The sequence below is a fragment of the Brachycentrus maculatus genome, unplaced genomic scaffold, assembly GCF_059751285.1.
Source record: "Brachycentrus maculatus isolate JH-2025_06_01 unplaced genomic scaffold, ASM5975128v1 h1tg000266l, whole genome shotgun sequence".
NCBI lineage: Eukaryota > Metazoa > Arthropoda > Insecta > Trichoptera > Brachycentridae > Brachycentrus > Brachycentrus maculatus.
Window position 1 is genome coordinate 304,371 of NW_028281017.1, and position 25,186 is coordinate 329,556.

Genomic DNA, 25,186 nt, shown 5'->3' on the forward strand with positions numbered 1-25,186 from the left:
TACTTTAGGCAACAAAAAAAAACAATACTGATATAAATAAAAGGAATCCTGAATCATTAAGTAAAAGTCAAATAATCTTGAACATTTTAATTGAGAGCCGGAATAAAGTCAGATAAACTTCAAAATATCATAAATAGGACTCGCAATAAATTACAGCAATTAATTATATTGGGAAAAGCTGTTGAGTTTAGTGGTCAGATACATTCACATTCTATTTTGTATTATATGTAGTCCACTTCTCTGTTTATGGCCTAACTTCTACTTTAGTCCACTTCTATGTCTATTTTTTATTATAGTCTACTTCTATAATGGTGACTCTGGGCAACGGGATTGACTGACATAGTGACAATAGTCTACCCAAAAGTTCTTAAATTGTGATAATTGTAAAAATACCAGAGTTTGGACCATCTTTCATCTAAGAAGATGAAAGGTATTTTAAGAATCCAAACTGATTGTACCCAAAAATGAAAATTTACAGAAAAAGTTGTTAATGGGGAAAATACCCATATTTTGTTCCCCTCTCTCTATAAGGAGACATTCTGGCAATATCGTTTCCCGAATCGAATCTTTTAGCAGAAGTTGCTTGAGTAAAAGAGTTTGAGAAGCTAGGGTTTAGAGTTTATCTGACATCACTCCGACTCGGTTAATTGGTCCATAACACCTTATGCGTAGTAAGAAGGCGGTACAGTAAGGTCACTAAGTAAGCACAGTTCATCTTCTGTGAACTTGAGTTGATGGTTCTGCCAGTCGTCATGATGGGTCCTCTTGAAGTCTCCAAGAGTCTTGCGTATCGTTGACTGGAATAAATTTTAAAAAATTATTAGGCAATAGATGGGTAAATTCTTGGATATAATGGCCAGTAACATGCAAATGACTTCATAATGACAAATACGTATGGCCTATTTTTTTCAGAATTGCAACCTGGCCACCATGGATATAGCGAGAAGTGCCAACCTGGTGACATTAAATAAATGTTGCTTTATAGGAGCCATTACGATGAGTTGTAAACAATAACGCATGATGGTGTGACATATAACAGAGACAGATTGATTTCTGACACTCAAGTGTGCATCCAAAAACCAAATATGAACAGATTTCCGTTAAGTGCATGGCTGACGGGAAACTTTGAGACGCCGGACTGACCTGGGAGGAAGCCTAGGAGAAGGCGCGTGATAGAGTGACTTGGAGACGTCTCGTGTTGGCCATATGCTCCACCTAGGGAGCGAACATGGGAAAAGAAGAAGAAGAAGATATTATTGAATGAAAAGAAATTCAACTCACGGGTATCGGTAAGGGATCATTGAGATGCCTTCCCAGCAGTAGGAATATCTCGGGAAGGTAGGGCGGGACGCTGTACGGGTGGGCCGCTATGAAGGCACACAGCCCGAGCACTCCGCAGTGCCTCTTCACCAAGGCTTCAGGCGTCTTGCTCACCTTACCTTTGCACAGACTCTTAAAATGCTCCTGGGAACAAAATAACCTCTGTTACTACGGCAAGCATAAAAATAGTAACCTGTTTAGAGAAGAAATAGCGGAGAGATAGCTCAAACTAACTTCATCATATTATTTTGTGAGGTAGTTTAATGTAATCTCGAAGGGTGGCTCTGTGTGTATGGACGGATAAGGGTTTGAAAAAAAAATTAAATACCACTATTTCTTCAAATCTATTGTGACACGTGTTTCAATGCATTCCGCATCATTTTCAAACACCTTTTGTGTTTGAAAATGATGGGGAATGCATCGAAACACGTGTCACAATAGATTTTTAGAAATAGTGGTATTTACTGAGTAAAACTTAAATTGAAAATGGATAGATTTTACCACAAAGTGACTGCCGAATCAATTAACCCTTTCAATGCCGGAAGGTATTAATATGGCCGTACCCAGCAGGCCGTGATTTTTTTTCAACAAAAATGTGAAAGATTTTAAAAAGATGACTGTAATTTTGATAATATTGGTAAATTGTGATATTTTAGTATTTCTTGATCATCCTAATAGATGTCTCTATATTCACTCATTTCATTCATTCAAACCTTTATCAGCAACCCAATGGTGCATAGGGCACTGCATTATATAAACACAGTGTTATCTTGATCGATAAAATACGAATGAAAGGTGATCAGCCCTCCGCTTCAAGTACCAATCCAGGATGATATTGAATAAGTATTAGAGTGAAAAAATTACTTATATTTATTTGACCCCCCTGGGAATCGAACCCGGGACCTCCAGAACGGTAGCCGAGAACAAAACGTTACAAAAATTGTTACATTTCAACTTCAATGAAAGCAACATTTAGTAATATTATCATTTTTCCCATTTTTAAATCACATTTTCATATGTACAAAATACACATCACCGTTGCACGTGGGAGGTTTTTAGCACTGTAAGGGTAAGGTAACGCGTATGTAATTGATCAGTGATGTGTCACCAGCAGGTTGGGCTGGTCGGGCGCGAAGCCGCAGTGCAGCAGGCCGGCCATGATCTGCGCGGCGGCCTGGCGCACCTCGGGGCGCGCGTCGGCCATGAGGCGCAGCACGGTGCGCAGCACGGCCTCGCGCAGCGGCGCGCGTGCGCACACCAGCGCCATGTTGTGGAACACCAGCGACTGCAGGAAGCCCACGCTGGCCGCGCGCGCGCACCACGACGGGAACTCGCACACCTGCAGTGTAAACATTATTTATTAGGCACTTATCGGCGGGGCGGTACAAAATACATACATACATGATTTTAATAATTATCAGACAATCTCTTCTTCTTCAAAGTCTTCACTTCTTCAAACCCTTATGAGCACCCCAATGGTGCATAGGGCACTGCATCATATAAACACAGTGTTATCTTGATCGTTAACACATGAAAAGGTGATCAACCCTCCGCTTCAGGTACCATTATTATTTCAACTTGGCACTTATCGGCGGTACATAATACATGATTTTAATAATTATGAGACAATTGTAATATACTAGGTCTTCACTACTTCAAACCCTTATCTGCACCCCAATTGGGCATAGGGCACTGCATCATATAAACACAGTATTGTCTTGATCGTTAACACATGAAAAAAAGGTGATCAGCCCTGTGCTTCAGGTACCATTATTATTTCAACTCGGCACTTATCGGCGGTACATAATACATGATTTTAATCATTCTCAGGCAATTATAGCATACTAAGTACAACCTTGACACATGATGGTGGGGACTGACCGGAGCCATTTTGTCGTAACGTGTTACGTCTGAGCATTCGTATACATAGTCAGTGCAGCGAGCCGAGTGGTCCATCCATAGTCAAAGCGCTCGCCGTGAGCGATGTTATGACGAAATGCTCCGGTCAGTCTCCACCTTAAGCCATTATATTATTAACCCTTTGCACTCAAAAGTTATTTGGTACGTGCATACGCCAACTCAATTGAATTCCGAGACTTGTTATATTTAATCGTACTTATTTGATTCTGGTTTAATTATATTGACAAGAAAATAACCATATATTAAAAATATTGAGTATTAGGACTCTATTTTCTTGGCGCCATAGCAGCGGCACTTGAATACGGCAAACCCAGGCATGCCGCTCCTACGGCGACATTTGAGTGCTTAGGGTTAACACATTGTATTTTACGCTTGCGGGCCGCTAACAACGGGATTCGATAATTGTGTACACATAGTTAAGACCTTAACAAAGAGATTGGTACATAATGTTTATGTAAAAACATTAAATAATTCCTTTTTTTCTGAACTTGAAATGAGGCCAGCGCAGGAGGTAAAAATACCCTTCCCGTCCTTAAGCATCAATCGACCGGACGGGTAGAAATACCTTTCCCGTCCTTAGTGTGTTAACACTTAATTTTACATCATATACAGTCGAACTCGGTTATAACGAGGAAGACGGGACCAACTTTTTGACTAGTGTGTAAAGTGATCACTTAAACTAGCCTATGACGGTCGCAAGCCGCGTAAATGCCCAGATTTCCATATTCTTCTTCATCTATGCTGAGATATCAAAAAACAATACAAAAAACAACAAGTGTTTTACTTATAATTGAAAAATGAATATATCGTGGGTAAAATGAACCTGCATAAAATAGCCGCTACTAAACAATAAGTTGAATTTACTTTTAAAACCACATATCGCTCACTCCTTTCAGCAACATCACATATCAAAAATCGTAAATTTTCAGTTTGTTTTTGGGAGTGCCCAGAAAATGTAGTACATATATGCCAGCAAAAGTGGCATATTTTTAACTTATTATTTACCCACTACAGGGCAGAAAGTGTCTTTGCATTTTGAAGAAAAGGTATTGTTTTATTATTTTTTTAAATACACTAAATATTTTTCAAATGGAGAAAAAAACCTTTAGGTTTTACCTAAAAAGATCTGTTGCACAGTAAAAAGTTCAATAAGTGGCTTGATATTTATTTTTAATACATTTTACTATATTCTTAAACATTAAAAACGATCTCCTTAAAAATCAAGTTTTTCAATATATGATGTTGTTGAAAGGAGTGAGCGATATATATATGACATTTCAAACTACTTAGTGTATTTTGCCAGTTTAAAGAACGTTGAAAACTTTGTAATATGCATCATTAAGTCAAAATTTAATATTTTCGAGTTTCATTTTTTGCCAGTATACCCAAGATATTTTCATCATCCTGCTAGATCATAAACATATTGGGACGTTCCGAGAAATCCGTGAGATTGGGATATTGACCTTCTCGACAGTCTGCAGCGCCACGGCGAGCGCTTGCGGCGGGTGCAGCGCGTGCGCGAGCGAGGAGAGCAGCGCGCCGCACAGGCGGCACAGCTCCTCGTCGCCCTCCTTGGAGCCCAGCACGCACGCCGCGGGCACCAGCGTGTAGTACGCCTCGCGGGCCGCAAACGGGCTGCGCGATATGGAGCAGATGACAAACTTCGCCGCTGAGAATGATCGAGACAAACAAAAATTAGCGACTGCGATTAGTTAAGCGCCCTTGAGGTAGTATTTTACGAAAATGGCGCTATATAAATCATCCAAAATTATTATTATTATTATAACAGCAGGATCTCTGTAATCCGAATGCCGAAAATGTACCCTCTGTTTGGACTAGTGGAGCATTTGGATTACGGTACAGAGAATCTGTAGAATATTTTTAAATCAGATTTTAAATGTGTTTATATATTTTTTTAAAGAAATCAAATATGTTGGTTGATTGAAATTTATTAAATGACAAGTAAAAAGATGTCCCGCAATATACGTAAAAACATCTTCTCTGGCACAGGAATATCCATTTGGTCAGCCGGTTCTAGGCATGTATTTAAGGGATGAGTGGGCGTTCGGATTAGCGGGGGTTCGGATTATAGAAGTCCTGCTGTGGTTATTTAACCAGTTCAAGATTATGGCCGTACATTTCGTCCAAAAAATATTCCCTCAAAGGAGTATGTATCGGTGTACGTCAACGCTTGTAACTAAATTCTTATGATAAATTGTTACCTGTTTTGAAGATCCTGAGGTGATCATCGTCGCATCCCTCCGGATCTGAGGCGAGTTCTTTGCTTGAGCTGCCATCCATCGGTGAATCGTCGGGCAGCTCCACAGTTGTGTTGAGTTGAGTATCCATAAATCCACTGATTATGCCTTCAAGCGAAGAATTATTTCCAATTTCACATTCCTTAAAAAACATTATTATTAATTAAATTAAATGTCTAATAATAGTTATTTTATTAGATTTTTTTTTAATTTTACTAACATAATTGTATATATTTATTTAAAGAACAATTTTAAACATATTTAACTATTTTACAATTTTCATAAAATTAACTCTTGATCATTTATTTACACATTCCTTTATTTTGCCTTTGTTCCATATTTTAATTTGACCTATAACATCCGTCGGCAACAAATTTTAAATGTTCGGATATTACTTTTTATACTATTTTCCTTTGCCCTCCTTATTATCATCTTTTGTTATTTAAGTTTTTTTATGTCAATTTTTAATTTAGGTTTTTTTAAATGTTCAAGTACTATCTACCCTCTGATTGCAAACAGCTATATATGGTATCAAACGTTTTGATCAATATCACTGGTCTGTTTTTGGTTGGTTGGAAGATGTACTTATTTCTTTTCTGTACATGAAGCTAAAATAAATGAGAGTATGAGAGGTGAAAAGTATGCCATCCTACAGCTGGACATAAAAGGGAAGATTGAGGATCGCAGAGGGGTTGGAAGAAGGCAGCTTTCCTGGCTTCGGAACATTCCAGAATGGACCGGGATGACAGGTGTGGAGGTAATATGGTAATATAACAATCTCCTTATTATTCGTCATTCACTTTGTGTAATACAACTTTAAAAAACACTACTTCGTGAATGGTATGACTTTATATTTATCATTCACAAAGTGAACGACGAATGATAAGGAGCGTGTTATATTACCATACCACAAAGTTAACTACGTGTCGGGTTGTGGTCCCGTGGTTAGTGTTGCGGACTTTTGATTCAGAGTTTCTCAGTTCGAACCCACTCTACCGCAATTTGATACCTATCTCAAACAATGAGCCGCTTAGGTTCACAGAAATAGTATGAAATTGAAGTATTTTTAATTAATTTTTTGAAATAATGTTTTTAATATACAAAATAGAATTTTTATAAATCTATCATCCTGGACATTATTTTTTCACAATTTGGAATGATATGAATATAATGAATTTGAAATAAACTTACTTTCAATACGTCCGCATTAAGAAGATTGGAGTTCTTCAAATCCTTCATGATTTCACCTAGCGCTGCCATGTTGATAGACCCCTTTTGGATCCCAGTTTTCGCTACCGTGTTTTGTATGACGGCCCTCATATCGTCCGTGAGGAATGACTTGGAAGAGTCTGGCTTTGGGTTGATTAAATTTACGACATCTACAACCACGTCTTTATTATTACTGTTGGTGGAGGGAAAAAAAACACTATCATTCAATATATCAATGTAGAAAAGTTAATATTGATTCATATTTCGGACAAAATTATCTTTCGGTTCACTTATTCAAAATTATGCAAATAAATTATTCGGTGCATGGCACTAACAGAGACATGAGCACAGATTTTAAGAATATTTTGTTCTTCTTCTTCTTCAAACCCTCATCCGCACCCGATGGTGCATAGGGCACTGCATCATATAAACGCAGTGTTATCTAGATCGTTCACACACAAAGGAAAGGTGATCAGCCCCCGCTTCAGGTACCAGTCCAAGGTAATATTGAATAAATATTAGAGTGAAAAATCACTTATATTTATTCGACCCCACCGAAACGTGGAGGTCCTGCGTTCTCAGGGGGGGGGTCAAATAAATATAAGTTATTTTTCACTTCAATATTACCCTGGACTGGTCCCTGAAGCCCTCCGATCACCTTTCCTTCATGTGTTGACGATCAAAATAACACTGCGTTTATATAATGCAGTGCCCTATGCATCATGCGGATAAGGGTTTGAAATGGAAATGAATGATAAATATCTAGCACTTAAGATTTGCGGAAGTAAATTATAATTACCTTTGATTATTGGAGCTACTAGCATCCTTCATTCCTTCAGTGAGCAGAATTTCTATCACTGGAGAAATTTCCTCCATCAACTCATTAACATTGAGGGCAATGGTTTGTGTACCTCCGGGGAATGTTATGTCAGCCTCGAAGAGATTCGCCAACAAGCTATCGACAAAAAATAAATTGTTAAAATTCAATATAAAGCGTTGATCGGTTATAACGGCCTCGGCTGTTACCTTGACTCGGATATTATGACTCTTTAGCAAGTCAGACAAGTCTGTATGTATTAGCGTTTGAAAAACTGTATGTATCAAAAACGCGGTTTCATCATCTATGAGTATTGTTAATCTTGGTTATAGCGTCAATTTTCTTGCAAGCATCATAAAAAGTGTACTTTTGAGAAAGAACTGTTCAGAAAAAAAATATGGACTTTGAACAATAGGTTTTTACAGTTTATATTTTAAATAATAACACATTGTTGTCGGGCGGTCTTTGAATCAACCCCGACTCTAATTATACTTGGACAGTCTGCCGCCTGAATCCCAAGTTACCGAAAACCCGATTTCGATCTGTACAATGTTTTTTAAGGTCTCTTAAAAATCTATCAAAAGCGAGTCATTCTATCATACAAATGATTTTCTACACATTCGTCTAAGGCGTTGTCCTAATACAACGCGATAATACAATCGTCGCGCGTTCTCGCGAATTTTAATCTGCGATAAACATAAAGATCTTAAAAATCAATCAAAAGTGAGTCATTCTATCATACAAATGATTTTCCACACATTCGTCTAAGGCGTTGTCCTAATACAATGCGATAACACAATCATCGCGGGTTCTCGCAGATTTTAATCTGCGATAAACATAAAGATCTCGAAAAAGTGTCCTAATTGGCTTCGCAATGTGGTTGCGCGATGAAAATATTCGATAATCTATTAATGCGAACTAAGTTTGTACGAACGCGTGATCAAACATATTGATGTCGAATAGGTGACCTAATTGAGATTCGCGCGATTATCGCATCGCATCATCAGGGATGACATCACATTCCTATACACAGGACCAACCTGCCGATGGTTATGCCTGTAGGAAGAGCTACCGCTATGTTGAACAATATCTCATTGGATATTGATCTGTTCCATGCGTCTGAAGGAGTTTTCCGAAGTTGGATTCTTCTACACCTTTAGCAGTAGTATTCTTGCTTATTTTTCTATTTTTGTTAATGTATACTGTTAAAATTTAAGTTTATAATGTGTATATTATCTATAAATAAAATAAATTGAAATTGAAAATGAAATTGAAGGAATGACATAGTGCGAACAAGGAGTCACGCGGCTATCTATTAGGACACCCAATTATCGCCAATGTGCGTCGTTGATTCCCACGATGATTGCGTAATCGCATTGTATTAGAACGACTCCTGAGGGAGTTACTAGCAAGCATTGTTTCCTTCCCCACCTGGCCACCCTGTCCCGGATGAGCTGGTAGGGGTGTCCGAGCATACGCTGGTCGCGCAGCGCGGCCAGCAGGCGGCGCGCGTTGCGGGCGCCGCGCCACGGGTGCTGCGCCACGGCGGCCTGCAGCGCGTACAGGCGCCCGAACAGCGCGCCCAGCCCGCCCGCGCCGCGCTCCCAGCCGCCCTGCAGCGCGCGCACCACCCACGCCAGCCGCGACGGGTCCATGCGCTCCAGCGCCGTCCCGAAGCAGATGCCTGCAAGAGGGGGCCACTTGATCACACCACACACCACACGCCACAGACGGGAGCGAGTCGTAAATAATAATAAAGTGCACTGTATTCAATAACTGTGTCCGCCTCCGTGGTGTAATGGTCAGCACGCTCTGCTACTTTTCTGGAGGTCCCGGGTTCGATTCCCAGGGGGGGGGTCAAATAAATATAAGCGATGTTTTCACTCTTATATTCATAAAATATTATCCTGGACTGGTACCTGAAGCGGAGGGCTGATCACCTTTCCTTCAAGTGTCAACGATTAAGATAACACTGTGTTTATATGATGCAGTGCCCTATGCACCACCGGGTGCGGATAAGGGTTTGAAGAAGACGATTTTTTTTAATAAACATTTGGGAGTGAAATGTAGATAGGGCAATGGGAAAAAATAAAAATTAGATAAATTGTGGGATCTGTTTTATCTCTATTGGGGTGCGGATAAGAATTTTTTTTATTTATTTAAAATGAGAAATATTTGTGTTTTTATTTATTACACAAATATTTCAATTTAATACTACTTCATTATTAGAAACAGGTATCAAATTATGGTAGAGCGGGTTCGAACCGAGAAACTCCGACTTAAGAGTCCGCGACACTGACCACCGAACCACAAGCCGGCACATTATTCGAAGAAGAGGCTGCAAGTAATTACTTACCCCAGTCGGAGATGTTCTCGGCGGTCATGTTGTCCAGGGCGTCCTGTATGACGGGCTCCATCTGCAGGCGGAGGGCCTCCGCCTTGCGGAAGGGCCAGTGCTTGGTGCCCTTGAGGATGCCGGCCAAGAGCTCGGCCCCGGAGCGCTGCACGGCCTCCTGCTTGTCGGACACCATGCGGCGCAGGTACTCCAGGTATACGGGTAGGAAGCCGTCGCCGTACAATCGGAATAACCTCTGGAAACATAATATAAACATAAAAATATTTTACATTAATTTTGACCATAGATTATCTCACTGTAGATCAGGGGTTCCCAAAGTGTGCGCCGTAGAAAGTAAAGAGGGGCGCCGTGAGTCGATCCTCTATCATTATCCGAAACCACAAATATTCTCGGGTACCTATATAGCAACAATTTCTTTTTTGAGAGCTAGCATCTTTCTACCCTACTACTATTATTGTAGGTACCTACTTTCTTTCGACTATAATATATGTTTATGCATATATAGTCACATTGTCTTTTCCAAGTAGCTTACTAAAGTAGGGCGCCGTGACAAAATACTAAACTTGTAAGTGCGCCGCAGGCTGAAAAAGATGTAACCCCTGCTGTAGATGAAGAAAAATATGGAAGTCTGGGAATTTACAGGGCTTACGACCAAAATAGGCCAGTTTAAGTGATCACTTTACACGCATGTTTAACATTCACCAATTCTACCAGTGATTCACAACCACACTACTCAAATTCTTGAAACTTCTAGATATATTAATCAAATTTAAGTTTTGTACTGACATTTCTTGGTGGAACTGCATTTAGAATAAAATAACGCCTATGTAATTTTTTCCACATGAATTTTATTTGACCAGCAAGCGGGTTTCGTCGTAACCGACATTATCAGACCACTCTGATGATGTCGGTTACGACGAAACCCATTTGCCGGTCTAGTAAAATTCACGTGGAAAAAATTACACAGTTGTTATTTTATTCTATATTGATCAAATTCAAAATACAGTATGCGAGAGTTTACTAGAGATATTTATGGTGGGATGAGGAAAGCTTTTACTAAGCAGAAACTCTTTCATTTGTATGTGAGGTCCAAATCCTGGATTTTATTCACATACCTGAGAAACGCTAGGAATAGTAATTTTCAATATTTATTTTGACTTATAATTTGGCCAGTTAATTTGCTAAACATTATAAAATTAAACTTTGTTTTAACCACTTTTTATTAAATAGTTTATTATATTTTGATGTTTTTTATGTTTTAGAATTTAATAAACCCTGATGATGACAAGGTTCTTGTCGAAACCGGTAGGTTAAAGTGTACTAATAATAAAAAAAAGTGGTTAAAACAGAGTTGTTTAATTTTATAAAGTTTATAAAATGTGCCACAAAGCATATGCGAAAAACATTCAAGAAAAGTTAATTTGTTTATAACATTTTGGGCGTGTCCAAATAGTGTGTTCACAAATCTGAAGTCCAGATTTGTGAACACACTATTGGGACACTATTCGAACACACTTATTACCTTAAACATTGAATATCTGTACAGATTAAACTTGTCTTTTCCCTTCTTATCTTCCATTGAGAAATACTTCATTAATTTGTCCGCGTTGTCTTTATTGCTGAAGAAGTTAAATATTTCTCTGTCAGTCTCTTCAGAGCTGTCGGGACCTTCGAAATCCGGCTGCTCGGAGGGCGGCGCATACATCTGAAAGAAAATATCACAAACATTGTAAATTTTGCGAAAATTCTTTAGAATAATCAAATCCCGAATCAATCAAATTTAAAGAGATGTGAAAATGAATGATCTTCTTCTAACCCTTATTCGCATCCAATGGTGCATAGGGCACTGCATCGTATATACGCGGTGTTATCTTGAATGTTACTTACATGAAGGCAAGGCGATCACTCGATCAAGGACCAGTCTAGAGTAATATTAAATAAATGTTTCAGTGCAAACGATCACGAATTTTTATTTTCACCCCCCCCCCCCTGAGAATTGAACCCAGAACCTCCGGCATGGTAGTTAACACCTTAATGACCGCATGTAAATGTATGAGATATATGCCTATAACTGCACGCATCGGCAATTTTGTACAAAAATTCATATGTAATAAACAGAGAGGCAAAACCATCTACATTTTCTACTGGTAGATGCGAAAAATTTCATAGTCATAAAATATTAAAAATGAGATACAAACGCTCATGAAATCAGCTCTTAGCCATGACACGAACCTTTTTAAGTAGCGAGAATTTATTTTCGAATAAACAAATGTCTTCATTTACTCAATAGATGTCATTGAGTTTGACTACTTATAAACCCGCGATAACGCATGACCGGTCCTTAATGGTCAGTTAAAATTTCCGCGCAAACGCAGGACCAGTCAATAAGGTGTTAAACACGCTAACCATTACACCAATTAACCGTAGGACTATAAATGAATAAATGAATAAATAAATAAATGAATGATGGTCAAGAAAAAAATGCAAGGATACCTTGAAAGGTTGGGGCCAGCGATAGTATCCGTAACAGTCTTGGTGAATATAAGGTGTGTTATCCCATGAGTCTTCCGTGAACTGCTTGTCAATATCAAACTGCAACCAATCATTGTCCGGTCTGATTCCTGTATAAAGGGAAAAAAACTAATAAAATTTGGCAGAACAAGGGATAATTTAAACTTATAACTCATTGTACATTAATTTATTTATTTACTAATGGTTCACAAACAATGAAAAACACATTACAAGAAATGAAATACAGCGCAATACAAATTGTTGCAATGTTTTTCATCAATTAGATGAGAACAAACTTACAGAAACAAATAAGAGTACCGTAGAACAGTGCTACTTGAACATTGATGTGTTACTTGAGCCCAGTACAAAAAATAAATAAATCTGTATTTGGTCTACAATTATGAATGTATCGTGACAATAAGTGTCACCTGTCAGGAAAACAATGCATCATGTCCATACGTTCATTATTGTAGACCAAATACAGATCTAAATATTTTTTTTGTACTAGGCTCAAGTAATACATCGAAGTTCAAGTAGCCCAGTTCTACGGTACAAGTTAAATATATATTTATAAAGAATAGAAATTTGGTTGTAAAAAGAAAACTTATTTGTTAGCTTTTTTCATTTTCCTCCTTTTTGATTTTTTTGTTTTCTGTTAAAATCAAATATTTTTAGTTTATATTAGCACAATTAATCTATTTATATTTCTGATATCTATTGTATTTTTTTTAGTGCCCTTTATTATAACTAAATAAAATGTATACCCACACACAGGCCGTGCCTTTGTGGGATCTTTTTTTTGGATTAATAAAATAATTTAAAAAATGTATTTGTAATTATAATATACTGTTAAATGCAACAATTTTTTTTTTTAAAGATTAAGAAGAGTTCTTTAAGGTGGTATGTTCATGTGGAGCGAATGGATAACGAGAGAAAGACTAAAAAAATATATGTGGCGAAAGTGAGAGAATAGAACGAGGACGGCCAAAAAAGACTCGGCACGATCAGATCAATCAGAACCTAAAATCTAGTGGTGTCAAAAGTTTGCGTAATCGGAGGGCATGTATGAATAGATGTATGGATGTCAAGGAAGCGCGAGGAGTCTATGTCAGGACAGAAGAGTATGGCATTCCATCCTCTCTGCCTACCCCTGCGGAGAAGCGGCGTGATAGTTAGTTAGTTGTATTCGGACACACTCAAAATGTTCTTTAATAGGAGAGATGACTTCCGGGTATAAGAGAGAGTAATAATAGACAAACCCGGCTTGGGTTTCCCTTCCGGCTTGGCGACTCCGGCCATTTCGTACGGGTCCACCTCGACCTTCTTGTGTTTCTTCTTCCTCTGCTTGAGGACCGGGGAGATCAGCTTGATGGCCATCTTCCTGACGAGGATGGAGTCGTGGATGAGACTCTGCATCACGAGCTTGACGGTGTTGGTCGAATATTTTATGTCTAAATGCATCAAGCTCGGTAGGAAGGCCAAGCACATCATCGAATGTCGCCAGTGCCTGCAACCAAAAGTAATAACATATTGACATTGGAAGCGTTTCGCGCAGAATTAAAACTAACTTTATGCAAAATATCACTTTAATAAATAATAAATAATATCTTATGTATAGAAAACACTCTCCTTATCATCCATTGTTTACTTTGTGTAATACCACTTTTATTAACACTTATTTGTGACTACTAGTTTCGGAAAATCAATCCATCGTCAGGTCGTTAAAATTAAATTATTACGATTTGACATTTCGCTCACTCCTTTCAACAACGTCATACATCAAAAATCGTCAATTTTCAGTTGTGCATGTTTTCGGAATGCCCAGAAAATGTACTATATCCCAGCAAAAGCGGCATATTTTTTACTTAATATTTACCCGCTATTGTTTAATTATTTTTTTACATAAACTAAATATTTTTCAAATGTAGAAAAAACATTCAGGTTTTACCTAAAAAGATCTGTTGCTCAGTAAAAAGTTCAATAAGTGGCTTGATATTTAATTTTAATACATTTTGTTATATTTTTAAACTTTAAAAACGATCTGAAAAATCTAGTTTTTTGATACATTTATGACGTTGTTGAATGGAGTGAGCGATTTGTATAAAAATAAAATTTTGAAAGAGAGAAAGAAGACAAACGAATCACAATGGGAATATTTTTAAAAGTGGACTCAAAATTAAATTTATTTGGTTATTTATGATGGGTGAGTTTTTATTGATCGGTATTACACAAAGTAAACAATGGATGATAAGGAGAGTGTTTTATTACCACCACAAAGTTACCAAAGCTTTTAACATACAAAATAGCTTATTTATAGATGTTGCTTTTAATTTGTAGGACTCCATTTTAATTTATATTTTAAATATTAATATCAAAAACTGATTTTTTAAAAACTTTTTAAATTGTATTTTATTGTTAACCGGATCCACGCGGCTCGCATAACCGTATGTGTTTTCATAAAACATGTCCCATACGCGGCTGACATAACCGTATGTGTTCTTACATTGCTCCAAGTTTCGAACCTCAGTTCAACTTGGAGGGATTTTTTCATGGTGTGGAACTTTGGATAAAATAATACGTCAATCCTTGGCCTTATGACATCTGTTGAAATATCTGACTAATAATTTGTAACATCACAAGGATAAATAAAAGAACAGATCCCTGATTTTTCTTGCGGTCGGTAATTAGTCCGCGCCATTATCATGCCCTATATCTGTCTCACTCTCGACGCTACGCATCGCCAGTGGGTAAGAGTGACACACGATGCGTGCTTTGATTTATTTATGTTACGATCTTATTTGTTTATATTACGATATATTTCAAGAATAATGCGACACAAGTGTTTTATAGAGTACCAAAAAGGCACAATGAATCCCATGGAACGTTTTTGTTCAGGAAAATAAATCGTTTCTAAACTATATACATGATAAAAGTAATCATTTTAAAAACGGTGAAATACCGCCGCGTACGGGCGTCTCTCAGGTACAAAGTTGACGCGGTTAAAAGGTTAAAAAGCACATAAAAATAAATTTTGTTACAATTGTTTCGCCTTGTTATGGCATTTTAAAACGAATTTTATTAATTTGAAAACGTGCTGATCAATACACTACGGAGAGGAACATATTGATAAACATTATTAACATAATATGACAACCATAATGACAAAAAGTAGGTAAATAAAATCCTTTACACGTGGATCTATGATGTATGCGAGAATATAATAAATAAGTGAACATCTTTGAGATTTGAGTTTGAATTTGACAAACATTCAGGGAAAAACGCAAGTTCATTCTGTCATATTGCTGGCCATTGTGATTTGTGATAATTTTTATAATTAAAATATAACTTTGTTTTAAAATCAATATAAATATTTTTTATAGTGATTTTAAAACAAAGTTATATTTTAATTACATATAAAATGAAAAAATCACACACTTTTTGCTTCAAACATATATTATGTCATAACTTTGTTCAATCTAATTTATTTATTCAAAATTAACATCCACATTACAAACTAAAATTGAATGCGTGTACATTAGCAAAAAATAATCGTCAAAATCGAACATCAACATTGAAAATAAGCAAGAATACTCTTGGATACTAGATATATTATTTGTTACTCATTGAATACCCTCGGTAGCCTGGAGGGAAAGAGAGGGAGAGGAAGATCCCCCACACGATGGACCGATCAAATTAAGGCAGCAGCAGGCACCCCAGTGGTTGGAGCGCTACGTGCAGCGCAGTCAAGGGATAACTGGAGAAGAGTCATTGCTTCTGCAAGGGTCACAACCCTCAGCAATGAGGATTAAAACGGAGAAGAAGAATACTCTTGTTATTTTTAATGATTGTGTAAATTGAAATTTCGAAGAATTTGGTCCCAAATATTCTCTATATGTGTTCTATATTTATTCTCCGTTTACAGCATTAATAGCAATGACAAAATTTCAACTCACAATTGTGTAGACCCGGCACCTTCAACCAAGGCGTCCACCAGATTTTTATACAAGTCGGCATTTTCTTCTCCGATCTTCTTCAAGGTCTCGTCCGCTTCCGCAATCAGCATCGTAAAATCCGGATCGTTCAAATCGGCTTCGGACAATAAATCCTTGGCTCTATCCAAGCAGGTCTGAGACCACTTGGGGTATATTGTGATTGTGGGGAAATGCAACTCGACAGAGTTGACGATGCGGTCCAAAAGCCTGGAATTTGAGGGGATTTTTTATTTTTTGTTTGCTTATTTGTAATTTTATTTTTAAAAAATGAGATTCTACAGGGTGCGGCAGATAACTTTGCCGATTCAAATATTACATAGTAATATTTTAATATTGGAGCTAAAATTATCAATTTTAATGTCTTTTGCCATTTCTGGGCTTCTTGCTGATAGCAGAGACTTGCAGGCGTTGGTGAAAAAGATGCATAATGTGTGCAAGGAATGGCTGATAAATGTTTACAAATCCAAAGTCATGGTTTTCGAAAGAGATAATGTAGATCTGGATGTAAAATACTAATAAATGGAAAAGTATTTATTCCTAGGGATGGAAAGATTGACAACGATATATTAAAGAGAGTCAATGCAGGGAACAGAATGAATGGTGCACTGATATCAGTTATGCTAAGGACATTTTTGGAAAGTTTTCCAGGAAGTGGTTTTTAACCGATGACGCTGTTCTTCTCGCTGGGTTTGCAGTATCCCAAGATGTGGTTTTTACCCGATGACGCGCAGTTCCTCACTGGGTTTGCAGTTTCCCGAGGAGCAGTTTTTACCCGATGACACTCAGTTTCTTGCTGAGTTTGCATTTCCCAAAAAGTGTTTTTTACCCGATGACGCTCAGTTTCTCACTGGGTTTGCAGTTTCCCAAGAAGCGGTTTTTACCCGATGGCGCTGTTTCTCGCTGGGTTATTACCTGATGACGCTCTTCTTCTCGCTGGGCTTGGAGTTGACTATGGCTGGCCAGAGCGCGGCGGGCACGGTCCAGTCGTGCCGCGTGACCAGGGGGGTCTGCTTGGGCCCCAGCAGGCAGTAGAGCGCCCCCTTGAGCTTGTCGTGCTCGGCCACGGGGTCGGCCGCCAGGCACTCCACCAGCTGGGGCACGATGCACACGTACGAGTACGTGAAGTGTGATATCATCCAGTTCAGGCGGGCCTGCGCTCGGATCCTCACCTAAGACAGACATAGCGATCAATTCTCTAATGCTAACAATTATGCACATGCACATTGCACTGCACGGCCAACCCCAAGGTAGACGACTCACGGGCAGACCACCAAAAAGATAAATTGACAGCTGGGAATCAACATCACAGGAGACTTCAATACAAATATGAACTGGGTAAAAAAATTATATGATTTTTTTAACACACTATGGACTGGAGAGGTTTTTCTACCCGTTCGGTTGATTGATGCTTAAGGACGGGAAGGGTGTTTTTATCTTCTGTAACGGCCTCATTTCAACGTTAAAACTGAAGGAATTACATAATAATGTTTTTATATGAATATGTTTGATGTACGAATCTCTTAGTTAAGGTCTTAACTATATGTACATATTATCAAATCCCATCGCCAGCGATCCCGGCGTTAAAAAACACCCGCCCGAAGTGCGTTAAGATGGAGACCAGGAAAAGAACCTAAGTAGAGGATATCATGGATGGCGTGGCAAAACTGAAATGGCAATGAGCAGGACATATTGCAAGACAGGACCTCACAAGATAGGCCCCGAGAATATTACGATGGAGACCTTAGGAGGACAAAAGAGATGTCAGAAGACCCCAAAAGAGATGATCTGACGACATAGTTACTGTGGGGGTAAGAAACTGGCTGCAAGCAGCAACAGGAACAGATGAGGAAGAGACATATATCCAGGAGTGAGGAAGACAGAGAAGATGAACTGGAGTCTTTTGGTACCCTGCTTGTTATGCTGTGTAATTTTTGTATGATCAGTACATTAGTGCGTCGGGTTAAAGTCCCGTGGTTAGTGTCGCGGACTCTTAAGTCAGAGTTTCTCGGTTCGAACCCACTCTACCACAATTTGATACCTTCATATTTCTAATAATGAGCCTCTTAGGTTCACAGAAATAGTATGAAATTGAAATATTTGTGTAAATAATAAAAACACAAATATTTCTCAGATAAATTCTAGATTTCAAATAAAAAATACTTGAATAGAATAAAATGATTATGACTTTTAGATTCGAAATATCTGTGTAAATAATAAAAACATGAATATTTCTTTTTAAAAAAAAAATTAAATTCTTCACTCACGGCGCTGTACATGCTGGTAGACAGGGTGACCAGGTCGCGCATGACGTCGGCGTGGGCCCGCGTGAGGCTGCCGCCGGTCTGCGCGCGGAACTCCTGCTGCAGCAGCGCGCGGTCCGCGAGCAGCGCGCGCGGGTGCGCCGGGCGCCCCGCCAGCCGGTCCTCCAGCGTGCGCTTCACCGCCGCAAAGGCCTTCAGGTGCGCCTCAAACTGCGACGAGGAGAAGTTGGTGTGCGCGACGATCTGGTCCCAAATCTGGAAACAAAAATATGCTCACAACCGATTCAACGAGAAGTTTGTGTGCGCGACAATCTGGTGAAGCGCAACATTGCGACGGCGCGCAACATATACATACCAATTTTTTTTTTTTGGCATCTCATCAAAGATGAAGAAAAATATGGAAGTCTGGGCATTTACGGGGCTGACGACCGTCATAGGCTGGTTTAAGTGATCACTATACGCACGTGTAACGTTCACCAATTCTACCCATTATTGACAACAATTAGTGAACGTTACACGTGTGTAAAGTGATCACTTAAACCAGCCCATAGACTGGTTTAAGTGATATTTACTGGGCTGATAACCGTCATAACGGTCGTCAGCCCCGTAAATGCCCAGACTTCCATATTCTTCTTCATCTTTGATGAGATGTCAAAAAATAATATGAAAATAACTCCTGTAATTGGAGACAACCCAGATTTTGTAAACAAGTATTTGGACACACTCAAAATGTTGTGTATATATATATACCTAGTATGATTTTTAAAATTTATTTCGTTATATGTGGGAATTCGCTATTACGAAAAAATATTTTTTTGTCCCTTGGATTTCGTTATATCGCGATTCTACTGAAGTTAATTTTTTATCCATGTATGAATGCTTTGTTTATTAAAAAATCTGAAGTAACACAAGCATTTGACGCTTTTTTTTTCCATGGCATGAGGCACGTGACATTTATACTAGAATTTTTTTTTTGGCACTCAGACTCAAAAAGGTTCGCCATCTCTGGCATAAAGGATTATGATAAAATAGAGTATCTCTTACCGCAATAATAGAACATAGATTCTTGGTATCATCTTCATTGGAATCTAATAGTTGTTTCTGCAACTCGTGAATCACGCTCGCCACTGCCTTCCTCACGTTACTCCCGTCCGGCATTGTCACGCTACCGTGGATACCGGTGGTTATTTTAAAGTTGAAGGCTGGTAACTTGGAATCCATTCTGAAATATATCAAACATCAAAGAATGTGTATTATATAACCTAAGAGAATATCTTTATGCCAATATAAATCAATACAATTAAATTATAACTGGCCGTTTCGGGATTCCAACTTTTGATCAGGTTTTCTATCCACTAAGCTAAACAGTTTGTTCGCCTCCGTAGTGTAAAGGTCAGCACGCTCGGCTACCGTTCTGTAGGTCCCGGGTTCGATTCCCAGGGGGGGGGTCAAATAAATATATGTGATATTTTCACTCAAATATTTATTCAATATTACCCTGGACTGGTACTGAAGTGGGGGGCTGATCACCTTTCCTTCATGTGTTAACAATCAAGATAACACTGTGTTTATATGATGCAGTGCCCTATGCACCATTGGGGTGCGGGTAAGGGTTTGACTTGAAGCATAACAGTTTATACATTTGTTTTATGTTATCTGATATCATGCACCATTGGGTGTTATATTATATGTATAAAGGTTAGAAGAAGAAATATACACATATTTTGATTACAATAAGTAAAATATAAATCGCTTACACCACAAGCCGCTCATCTTCAAGAGGTGGCAAAACAGGGTTCGCCGAGAAGAGGGCCTTGACCGTGTTGAGAGAACGGTGCATCTCTTCTCGGGTCATCAAACGTGTCCCGTCCATATGGTCCCTCAACCTTTGCAGCTCTCTAGGCATGTATCTGTTGACGATGCTTTGAACGCATTCAATCTCCTCCTTGCTGGGCACGTGCCACTTGATGTTGCACTTGAGCAACTTTCCCGGCTTGCCCCATTCCCGGACAGCGAGGAAGTTCTTCACGCCGCTGTCGTAATCCTCCGTACTGCTCCTGAACTCCTGCGGGTAGATGTTGCACATGGACGAGAGGATGTAGTTCAGAGTGTTGGTGGCCAGAATATACCCCTCTTTGCAGGCAATGTTGAGAGTCTTATCCAACACCGCCAGAAGACTCGGAATGTAAACGAGTAGTTCTTCGCCGTTCCGCTCCACCATATGAGACAAGAGTAACAAATTAAAGAGCAGATCGTTGTCTAGGGTTTCCCCATTGATCACCTCGTCCCCTTCGCCCAGTAAGTCTGTGATTGTATCGCACAGATACGGGATGAATATTTTATACGTCTCCCTGGCGTTGACTCTGGCGAACGCTCTTCCCAAAGATGCCGCGGTCACTCCGGCCACGTTTATTTCTAAAATTCTCTGCGTCACGAATGAAAAAAACTTTTTCAGAGCCATTTTGAAAATGTTCGTAGACGTCTGCATCAGAATTGTGACGGAAGCCGACGCCAAAGCGCCTTCGCTGGTAGACTCGAGTTTGTTTTTTCTAGAATCGGTATCCTTTTGTTCCATTCTGGTGCTTTCCATCGAGCTGGATTCCACGAGAGCGAAAACTCTCTCGAAATATTGCAACACGAAATCTTCTATTTGGGCAGTGGCCTCGCAGACGGTGTGTTCTTCTTCCGTCAAGTCTTTCCAATACTCGGACGCGCCACTGCAATCGACGAGCGGGATTAAAGTACAAAACACTGATAAAAAATGAAGGGTGACGATCGTCTTCTTGAAGTCGTTGGGGTCTAATCCGGGTAAAGAAGACAGCAGCAGCGGAATGACATGAGTGGGCCCTTCCGGGTATCCGTTGGTGAATCCGCTCACTAGCGGGCGAGCGACCGCTACGACGCACTGCATGGCGCAGGTCAGTTTGTGGGGCTCGGTCAGTGAGTCTAGAGTATTCCACATCTTCTCTATAGTCGGGCCGACCACGAGAGAAGGCCTCAGCACGGCCAGCTGCTGCAGGGCGCAACAGGCTTCGTTGACTCCGGCCCGGCTGAACACGGCCTGGAGGGCGACATTCAACATGCATTCCACGAAGGCCGTGATATCGGCGTCGGTCAGATGGTGTGATTCGGGCACTTTAGTTTCCCAGGTCACCTTGTATGTTGTGCGTTCTCTGTGAACCCTAGAACAAGAAATAGCCAAGTTAACGAAGAAACTTTGGACAAAATCGTAGAACATAAATATGAAGAAGAAAAATAAACATAAAAATCTCTATTTTTTAGTTGAATGGTGCATGTTGTGAAAATGAAAAAGTGTTGATTTAATCCAATCTATACTGTGATTGCCTTGAGATAAATAATTTATATTTGTTAAATATACTTTTCAAACAACTTTAAAACGGCATGAAGTTGTTATATTTTTTGCATACAAAAATTGAACGAAAGTTCAGTACAAATTGTAAAAAAAATTAATAATAATTTTAAGCTAAGAACAGAAGCACTACTAGTTTAAATTGATAATTTCATACAACATTTTTGAGTGTGCCCAAATGATTGTTCACAAATCTGAACATATTATATGAATATAAATCCAGACATACATATTTTTCTTCATCTGTGTTGATTTTCAAAAAATAATAATATAATTTGTTGAGAGATTCACCTTTGCACGAAATGATCCGGAAGCTTCCGCACTAATTCTCTCAGTTTGATGGACCAACGGCCCGTGTTAGCGCTGTGCAGATAAGTCACAACGGTTGTCATAAAATTATCCAGGTACTTCTGGGCAGAGCTGTTTGGGCCGAGTACAGACACAATCCACAGAGCCATACCACAGATGTCTGAAAGAAAAATATTCAGTAAAATTCGGGTAAAAATTACTCATATGAAATTACTCAGGTGCGTATGAAATTTCTTGTAGAGACTGCGATAAAAAATATACTGGAAATCGACATCGCAGGAAGCTAATCCCTCTTAAAAACAGGCCACAAGGCCTACACCAAGCAGAAGAAAAAGAAGAATTGAGGATTATGCTGTTTTTTTTTTCTAATATCTTATATACCGTAGTCGTACAGGAGAAAGTGACCAACTACCAAAACGTAAAATGTTCAGGAGGCCCATTTAACTGACTTTTGCTTGCCAATAAAATAAACACCAATGCAGTTAGTCATTTTAAACAAGTCAATATATTATGCTTCCAAGTTTAAAACCCTTTGAGATTTTTCAGGGCAATATTAAGCTAGTAAGATATCAAATAGTCAATGATCACGTTTTTGTAAAACAATGCACTTGGTCACTTTCTCCTGTATGACTACGATATATATAATGTGCATTTATTTTTTTGGAATTTACTATGTTTTGTAATATCTTAAATATCTTTTTATAATAATTAATATTTGAATATCTCTAATCCGCAGTGAGGCTATTAATTTGATTCCCAAATATTTGTAATTTTGTTGGAATTTATCGGTGTTCCGTTTTGCTATCATAAAATCATTTTGGAATCTTACGGGTGTACTTATTTTTTATATTTACATTTCATCTACTTGCCACTCTTAGTTTTACATTTAGATAAATATTTTAGAAGTTAAAAAAATATCTTACCAATATTCGGCTGCGGGTTGTTCTCAGACTGTTTGTAAAACACGGGCAAGTTGAAAGATCTCAGGAATCTGGTGAACATCACGGGAATATGGGGTTCCCAATCGACATAGCCAATGGAAGCATATGCCATGTTTGCCATCAGCACCATAATTTCCTGGAATAATGTATATTTTCCCGTAAAACAGCAAGGAAGAAACAGTAAAGAAAACATAGTGGTGATATAAAATTTTAAATAACTAACCAACCATCATGCCGCAAGGGTAGGCAGAGGATATAGAACGCCACACCAATATGTCTATGCAAACAATCTTTATCTCTTCCACATTCATGCATCTCCTCATACCTGCCCACATTCAAGTATTTGAAATACTCGATTTTGGAATTATTTGGAATATTGTTTAGTAGATAGTGTTTTAGTATTAATCAGTCTTGATAAAGAAGCGGTTAGCTTCGAAACCGGTAGACATTATATTTAAGTTATAATAAAATATTTATAGTGATTTTAAAACAAAGTTACATTTTCATTATAAAATGGAAAATCACAAAGTTAGTGCTTCAAATATAAATTAAATTAAATTATAATTATATTACCGATTCCCATGCTGGTCCATTGTTACAGACATTCCAAATGTCCATCAGATCATCCATCCACAGCCTGAATCCATAGTCCATATCTTCAGGGGGGTGTGAAGTCGGCAGGTACACCAGCAGGTCTTGGATTGTCTCCTCGTTTGTTCCATTCCACGGAGTGAACCTGGGCATCAATTCATCCAATATCTCTTGAGTTGCCGACAGTGGAAAATATCTAAAACAAAAAAAATTATTGGTGGTATCCACGCAAAATTGGTGCTTTGATTATTATTGATAAATTGAAGTATTTAAGACTGTGTCTGAAGTTTTTTTTTATTTATTTACAAACTTCATAGATATACTAAAAACTAATGTACATAAATAAAACGTTTTTTCAAAATCTTAAATCTTAAGTTATTCAACGATTGATTTGAATTTTGATTCAAAGTTGCATTTCGCGTGTGATCTTATTTATCTATATAATTTTTAAGTCTAATATTAATTAATTTTTTATTTATTTATAACGCACCTAATGGTGCATAGGGCACTGCATCAAATTGACGCAGTGTTATATTGATCATTACTTACATGAAGCCAAGGTGATCACTCTTGCGCTTCAGGAACCAGTCCAGGGTAATTAAATAAATATTACAGTGTTAAATCACTAATATTTATTTTCACCTCCCCCCCTGGGAATCGAACCCGGGACCTCCAGCACGGTAGCTAAACACGCTGACCATTACACCATGGAGGCGGACAAAGGCGGAGGCGGAAAAATTAAATATAACAACCCTATGTTATATAAATGTGTGAACAACGACAAACAATCATTGAGTAACAATTTTGGTTGGACGTTATCATCTGCATTCTCCGAGGGGCTGGTGACAAAAAGAAGAGCATTTTTGTCCATTTTGGTAAGCTTTAACTTCATGTACAAAAAACCCGTGTAAAACGTCTAATTTCTTGTCACGTTTGCTTTGCTGTTTAGCAGATAGGTGTCAAAGAAGCATACCTATAAAATACTATCAGTATTTACTACTAAAAGCCAACCGGCAAAAACAGAAACATTCAAAATTTGTGTGCAAAAACTTTTCCATGACAAGATAGATATTGTGAACAACCGCTTGAAAAAATATTTACTTTTTCTGTCACAAAAGAACGCCTTTATTTGGAAAATTGCCAATTGTACATATGTATTTACTCTAAATTTGAAATGATGAGAGAGAGTTCAATAACACCGTTACAAGAACAGATCTCTTTTTTTAAATATGTGAACAATTAAATTTAATGCCCAAACTAAACTTGTTTGTCTTTTTGTGTATAAATTACGAGGGTCATTCATAAAATAAGGATCCTTTTTTTTCTAAATA

General features: G+C 38.4%; 1 protein-coding gene across 2 annotated transcripts in view; it reads right to left on the reverse strand.

Annotated features, from left to right (window-relative positions):
- Positions 1-283: 283 nt before the first annotated feature.
- The window catches only part of LOC148305645 (proteasome activator complex subunit 4-like), a 34,040-nt gene continuing 9,137 nt past the window's right edge, over positions 284-25,186 (reverse strand). For both annotated transcript variants that reach the window (XM_088266342.1, XM_088266343.1), the window contains 20 exons: positions 23,838-24,051; positions 23,247-23,400; positions 22,306-22,483; positions 20,402-21,826; positions 19,689-19,866; positions 18,648-18,899; positions 17,296-17,552; positions 16,345-16,590; positions 13,651-13,898; positions 12,374-12,501; positions 11,403-11,585; positions 9,881-10,115; positions 8,956-9,208; positions 7,507-7,662; positions 6,690-6,900; positions 5,463-5,640; positions 4,704-4,909; positions 2,429-2,659; positions 1,282-1,464; positions 284-797 (listed from right to left, as the gene is read on the reverse strand). In XM_088266342.1, the coding sequence (XP_088122468.1) occupies positions 663-797; positions 1,282-1,464; positions 2,429-2,659; positions 4,704-4,909; positions 5,463-5,640; positions 6,690-6,900; positions 7,507-7,662; positions 8,956-9,208; positions 9,881-10,115; positions 11,403-11,585; positions 12,374-12,501; positions 13,651-13,898; positions 16,345-16,590; positions 17,296-17,552; positions 18,648-18,899; positions 19,689-19,866; positions 20,402-21,826; positions 22,306-22,483; positions 23,247-23,400; positions 23,838-24,051 (5,251 nt within the window). In that variant the 3' untranslated portion in view covers positions 284-662. The remainder of the gene's footprint in view (positions 798-1,281; positions 1,465-2,428; positions 2,660-4,703; positions 4,910-5,462; positions 5,641-6,689; positions 6,901-7,506; positions 7,663-8,955; positions 9,209-9,880; positions 10,116-11,402; positions 11,586-12,373; positions 12,502-13,650; positions 13,899-16,344; positions 16,591-17,295; positions 17,553-18,647; positions 18,900-19,688; positions 19,867-20,401; positions 21,827-22,305; positions 22,484-23,246; positions 23,401-23,837; positions 24,052-25,186) is intronic.